This window comes from Atta cephalotes, assembly GCF_000143395.1.
Source record: "Atta cephalotes unplaced genomic scaffold scaffold00019, whole genome shotgun sequence".
Classification (NCBI taxonomy): Eukaryota; Metazoa; Arthropoda; class Insecta; order Hymenoptera; family Formicidae; genus Atta; species Atta cephalotes.
The window spans coordinates 123220-130739 of record NW_012130083.1 but is presented as its reverse complement, the minus strand read 5'-3'; the positions used below and the strand labels follow the sequence as shown (position 1 = coordinate 130739).

General features: G+C 34.7%; 1 protein-coding gene across 1 annotated transcript; it reads left to right on the top strand.

Moving 5' to 3' along the window:
* The first annotated feature begins 6129 nt into the window (after positions 1 to 6129).
* LOC105619135 lies at positions 6130 to 6489 on the top strand. Its single transcript, XM_012200664.1, has one exon. It carries the CDS (start codon positions 6130 to 6132, stop codon positions 6487 to 6489), a length of 360 nt encoding a protein of 119 aa, XP_012056054.1.
* The last annotated feature ends 1031 nt before the right edge of the window (positions 6490 to 7520 follow it).

The following is a 7520-nucleotide window of genomic DNA, read 5'->3' as shown; positions in this document are numbered from 1 at the left end:
TATATATATATAATTGTTATTTAACTACGTTAAAGATACGCGTTATGCCATAGATTATATACTTTGTTACGTCATCGTGACATTTTGACATTTCGAAAGTATGACTTAAAAGAGTTAAAGAATCAACGCCATGGTCACTATGATGACGAGCGTACTCTCGCACGTGCCGCGAGTGACACGTGCAGTCTCGCATAACAAAAATTATTAACGATAGTCATTATTATCGTTAATTTTGTTGACGTTTTAATAAACACGTGACATGAGTGTCATTTTTGGAGAAGGAACAAATAAGGAGGGAAGAAAATTATGAAAAGCAGATTGAAAAGCTCATATTCTCGTACACGTATGAGAAGCTTAAGACATTAGCCTCGTGCTGGATTACCTTGAACCAAAATCATTGAGATAGAACGAACATTATCATTTGTATGTATCGTTAATATTAATAGTAACATACAATTCACGTTACGACAAAACAGCTTTAATTCGTTAGGCGAAAAAACATTAAATCAATGACGTGCGTTAATCTTTAACTCTTAATTTTCATTGAATTTTCCTAATAATTATTTTATTCTCTTTTAATTTACATTATATTATACGTCGAGCTAATTTGATAAATTACGTAAGGCGAATGAAACGAAGACGGACCTGACGAAGCTAAATGAGAACGTCAGGTAAATCGATCATGAACAAAAACTGTATCACGCTTCACTTAACAAAGCGACGGACAAGAGATGACAAAGATATTTTTGAAGAAACGAGAGATCGATGAAGGAGCCGTGACCATTCGCCGAATGTTTCGAATGGCATGAACAATCCGATATCAACAAAAAAAAGTGCGGTTAGATATGCTTGAAAAATTCGTTTTTTCGTAGTCAATCGATGACCGTTAGTGAATGTCAAGGTGTAAACTTAGCGATAAAACGTCTGGTCTCACGATAATCTCGAAATGTTTGCGTTAACAGCGACAAATTATAGTTTTTCGCGACGGCTTCGATTGAGTCTTAAGAAACTGCTTCTATCAGCGAGGTCCGCTCGATGCAGAGAAGCATTACGAATCTGTAATTCAATCCGCTGTAATTACACGCGCGAACGGTACGCTGATACAGCTAACGATAAGCAAGCAAAGCATAGTTATTTGCCTTAGTCAATATGAATAGTTGATATCTGTCTTGATGATTTGTCATCAAACTATCGGAAGGTTGAAGGGCACGAGTGCGATTTATATATTGATCATGCAAGGGTTGAGGCAGAAGTTTTTATCGAAGGATTATTGTATACTATGATTTATTAATGTAAAAATCTTTAGCTGCAATCATGTGTGACGATAAATAGATAGCATTGTAATAAGCGAGTATACTACTTGAAATTACACGCTGTATCTTTTCACGGAATCTTCCCGAGGTAATAGTATTGGCATGAGTCAAGATTCTGCGTCTATTTTGCACGTGCGGGATAATTTGAATGAAAAAGTCGCTCACAATTATGTCTTTATCTGAGAACAATCTAACTTTAAATTTATATAATATACATTATATACATTATATAATATACATTATATATAATTTATTTTCATTGGGCGAGATAACTGCTATTATTATTACTCATATTCTCATTATCTCATCATTGAACATTACATGTGTATCCATGATTAGTCGACTCTGTTGGATAAGAAATTTCCGTAATAAGGAAGCTTTTTTTTTATAGGAATTATTTAATTTTCATTGACCTCTTTATATAATTTTTTAGATTAATGTTATATTTTCTTTGTGTAAAAGATAGGGTTCTGAATTTTTTTAATAATTATGTTTTTCTACTTTAAAAAATATAGAGTGGATTTAATGGTTTAAAACCCATGATATTTACAAATTTCATTCCCATATTTTTTAAAGTGAACGAAAAATATTTAGTTTTTCCATCACTTTTTTATTTTTGTAGTAATTTATTCGCTTGATCTTTTTAGATCTTAAATAATAAATGTTGATAAGTTCTAGCATTAAAAAGAAAAAAATTTAAGACGCGAATATTGTCTGCCAATCATAGATTATTTTAAATTATTTCTTGTAATTAATACTCTGAGACCGAATAGATTTCAAGCTTAATTGCCTTCCACGCCTCGAAGGATTGAAATTATCTTTCCTGTTCGCAGAATTTCATTGGATTTCTCACAAAGGATATCAAAATAATATGAGAATAATAAAGTGTGATAAAAAGTTTAATTAATGTAAGACTTTGGCTAGTAATTTAATATTTGTAATGTCCTCATGGCAAACAGAGATTTAAAAGAATTCTTAATTGGGATTCGGACTTTAATTGCGTTTCGAAGATGATTTTGCAGATTTATAATAAACGAAACGTGGAAAACATGAATATATAATGTTATTGCAATATCTCAGGGAAAGGAATAGCTATAATTTACATCATAAAATATAGCTCATATCTATATCTTATTACGCAGAAGTGCCATTATTTTGTATTACATCATTGCCAATTAAAAGAGAGATATTTAAATGATAGATAAAAATCCGTTCCGCAACGTCAACGTAATGACGAGCGGAACAGACGGGCGCATCGAAAAACTCTTTATGGTTAATGAACGATCGTAATTGCATGTTCGTAGAAACTCGTTGATTCCAGATAAAATTCAACTATCATCTCTATTATATCACAGTTAGAGATAGACGAGAATCGTCGCTTCGAAAAATCTTAGAAAATATCTTTCTACGTAAATATTTTTTTTGTCTCCTAGCATATTTTACAAATACAATTCGTGATAGTCTATTTATGTAGATTTGCACTTCACGATACAGAATACATCACTGTATTTATGCGCTGTGCGCTCACGCGTTGTCAGCAATTAGCACAAAGGAACAAAAAAAAAGGAGGAACGCATCAAGGCGAAACGATAGACTCATCCTGCTCGAATAACGCGCAAGTAGTAATACACGAAGAATAATAAACAAATTGCAGAATGCAAGTGATTTGAATGCATATATTTAAATTGTATGTATATCTGGAGATATGTATCTATCATAATTTCGTCGAGACTACCAACGAGACAATCCGCCGTTCATAATCCGCGAATCTCTTATCGCGATTTGGGGCCTTGATTTACAAGGCGATTTTCGTGAGTATAATATATTTTTACGGTAACGGTTCACTCGGCTCTCCCTTTCGATACATTATTTATACATCGCCTCGAGAGGAGAGTTCGCGCGCGTCGCCGATCGATTAAAAACCATTCGCCGTCTCGCTTTCCCCGGAGGGGAGGAAAAAGGGAGCAGCTTCCCGTGTTTTCCGGCCGATTGGATTTAATGATTTTTTTCCAGCGTCACTCGAGAGATTCCGCGGGGCGACGGACATCGTCGTCGCTTACACGGGATGCGTTCCGCGAAGCGTGCAAAGCGCTCGTACGAGTCTCGGCGGCGACCTTTCTTCGGTGAAAGTTTTATACCCGAGAGTAAATGAAAAATATAAATCTCCGATGTTAACGATTAAATTCCCGAGCATCTTGCAACACTGGCCTCGATATCGTAATTTGATTTTCATTTCTTTCTCTAAATAAAAGAAAAGTTAATTGATTAAAGAAAACGTGAGCGTCGCGTTCTACAAATAATCACAGGAACAGACGATCCAGTAAATGCACGATTATAATTACATGGAAAGAACGATTGAGGTATTTCAAATTTAGATATAGATCTGAAAGTAATTTTGTTAGAGATGAAGTAATTATCTAATAATCAGATGATTAAGCACGATGATAATACTGTAAAAAAAATTTGATATTCTAACAAGCAATTTGAATGTTCTACATTTTGATCCAACAAAAATATTTTCAATATATGTATCTAGCTAAATTTATAGGTGCTTCAACAAAACTATTCTTTCCATATAGAAGCAATAAGTACAGTAGCAGGAATAACTAGTAACTAAAGTAGGTAAGCGGAATAATTATTCTGGATGAATATCAATTCATTGATTGATATCAATTAATAATACTTAATTATTAGGAGACGTATTAGAAGACGTATAATAAGCATATGTTACGTAAAAGTTAACTAACAAATCCACGATTGTTATTATTTATTACAAATTGTCTGAATCATAGTTTCACGAATTCAATTTATGATATTGAATGGATTTACACGATGTACATTTATCATTCGTCCATTATTATTCGAATAATTTACTAACTTTAGCGTTCGTTGCATCTTGCGAATATTTACACGTGGATTGAATTTTTTTTTTTTTTTTTTGCTTATCAGCATACATTTGTCATTAATAAGATATTTAGACGTAAGTACATTCGCGAAATTGAACGGCAATAAGAAATTGCAATAAGACATCACACGGAAAAAAAGTATACTCAATTTTAATAAATATTTAATTGAATACTGCCAAAATTTCCTAAATATTTATTAAATATAAAGATATATTTATTTGATACGAGAAATGTTAATTTGATTTAACAATCATTTTTTTTATTGAATAAATATTTACTTACTGTAAGTAAATATTTAGTTGGCTGTATTGAGCTAAATATTTATTAAAATTAACTATATTTTTTCTCAATGCACAAAATAGATGTTAGGACAATCGATGAATTTTTTAATATTTGAATGCGTGAATATTGAATAGAGAATTGCGTATAATCGTAAATCGTACGATCTACAAAGCTATTGACAAAGCGATCGCGGCAGAGTTTTAATTAGAGACCTGCACTAGAAGGCTGAATAGACATTATAGGTAGAACGTGCATCGGCATCCCGGATTGGATGCGGATTGGAACGGGCCTCTAAGGCGTATCACGAGTTACGAGCCTCGTAAATAGCGCGGAACAGCGGCAGAATAGCAGCGGAGGCGATAATCGCATTTACATTAATTAATTAATCGCCGAGATCACCGAGATTACGATTGAAAGCGAGAGTCGAGAACGAGAATCGCATCCGCATACAATGAGAAAAAAATTTGTTATTTACGGATTACTGAGAGTTTTAGGATAATCTTGAGAAAAAAAATGTCTAAAAAATCCCTGAAAAATACGTCGTAGTAAAAATAAAAAATAGATTTGTTTAATTCATTGTATTTTATATTTTCTTTAAATTAAATAAAAATTGATGACAACACATAAATTTAATTACTCATGTATGGATATACATGCGCGGATTTATATTCCTGTCTGTTGACATTCCGAATGTTTTCTACAAGCAGTGCGGAACAAACAGCATGAACACGATTCTTCGTATTGTATATCGTTGTAATACAAGGCATATATGTATTGTCCAGAATTCTATGTATTTTCCATATCTTTTCTTCGCACGTTCACTCGATACTTTTATTACTTCTTTTTTTCTTATTCAATCCCAATTCAATTGCCAAAATTCTCGCCGAACATTATAAATCGATCAAAACGATCGCTATAGTTAATTTAGAGTTGATTCCCTTGTAATGTAAAAGTACAAATCAGATTTTAATACTTGAAATTCTGTCGGAACAAGTTCTGTTAGAATTGAATAGTCAAGGAGGTTGAAAGGAAGGTATAGTTTAGGAGCACTGATACAAAACATCGCTACGCTAGAAGAAAGAACGTTCGACCTAAATTTCCGGAATAAAACAGAACAAAGAAAATCTCGTAATATCTTTACATTAAACTTCTTTCAGCAAATGTTTTATCGATTTGCCGATACAGCAAGCTTTTCATTCGTCTCTCAACAAGTGGAAAGCTGTGAGGAGCTTACACGTTCTTTTGATTGCTCGAAAAGCATTTGATTGCTGCTTCTAACTTTTCTGTCAGAAATTTCCGTCGAAAATTTATAGGGCTAAAAAAGGATATAAGGTACTCACAAGTATCCTTCAACGAGTAAAATCGAGAATCTTAAATTCCAGAAAAAAATTGAAAGAAATCCACTTCTCGACACTGGATCAGCGTGACGCGCGATGACGAAGGAAAGTCGAGCGAGGAACCAGATGATAAGAGAACAAAAACCGCGGATCGAACCCTCCGTGTACAGGAGGGTGGAGCGTCAAATGAGGCACGAGCTAGTGACCAACGTACATTTATAAGAAAGTGTCCAAGGATCGGGCCTTCCTTCCGTGCGTCTAACGAAGGAAGAAGGGGACAGGACTCGCGATATGGTGTATACGTGCAACTACACTTCGTCATGGTGGGAGACCACCACCACTGTCAGCATCGACGGCGGGGATACTCTCGATCTTCGATTTTCAAGGTCGCGCTTCAACTTGACCGCTTGCACCTTATTCGTTACATCATTGCTGCTGGAAAACGATATGGGAGAACAGCATGGAGAGGAGCGCGGAGACGCCTCGTCGCGTCGCGGAAACGGCAGAGTCCTTCGGAGTGCCAAGTCACGCGCATTGAAAGCAAAAGATGTGTATCACGGGTGTTTCATCCGGATAATTAACGTATGCCGTGACGCTTACTTGGAGACGCTTACGCGAGAATGTAACGATGTCGGTACATTTAAAAGATAATTACATTGGTCTTTTTGTAGGACCTCGATCTTGAGTGACTCGATTCTGTAATTTTATTTCAAGCTTGCGAAACAGTCTGGCAACTTCTATGATCACTGATCACTTCCAGCCTATATAAGAAATAATCGGTCTTCGCTCGATCACCGTGAGCACAATGAGCGGTACGAGGTGATTAACCCTGCGACTCGAAGAGCGGCACGCACCAACCTAAGTACATAGATACCTGGCATGCGATCGCCGTAACATTGACACACTTCCCCGTACCTCTCTCGTGTGTCACAGCTCACCGCTGTATAATGACAAAGGCGGTTTGTTGTCTCGCCTTGAGAGGTGGAGCAGGACGCGCATGTCCTGTTGTCGTGATCACGATCGCGATCGTTAATCGGAGAACATGATCTTCGAGACAAGCTAAATAGGATAATATCGCACACCATGATTATTCATCGCGCCGTTCTGCTTCGAGAACTCATCCTTGTTCACAAGTTTGTGGGATGTTTTTAGGATTTTATCTTATAAAGAAAATTCATGTTTGTTTACTCGATAAACTTTACTTTAATTTCGAGCATTTTATTTCATTAATTATATGTTATTAATTATTATACAATAATTATAGTCATCCTCTATAATATTATATATTATTGTATAATAATTGTGAGAAATTTGAATACATGAATAGATTAATGATATCATAAATGTGTGTGCTGCTAGATTTACAATCTCCTGTCGAATCTTTCAATTTTGAGATCGTAGGACGTACAACTGGATATAGCCGGATGAAATTTTTTGCCAAGTCAAATGTAGTGGAAGCTTAAAAATACAGCATTGAAGTGTCAATAAAAGAATAAAATTCAGATTTGATCGATAATGATTAAACATTTGTCGATTCTTTTTTCTGATTATCGAATTATTGAGTATAAAAAATAGGAGAAGAGAGAATATTGTAAAACCTTTTTAGAAAAATATTACAGATTCATTTCATTGTTTTTATTTTTTTTTGTCATAATTTAAACAGTGTATGTGTGCGTTCTCCT

Coding starts and splice junctions, on each gene's coding strand:
- LOC105619135 (XM_012200664.1), top strand. CDS start 6,130: ATGGTGTATACGTGCAACTACACTTCGTCATGGTGGGAGACCACCACC.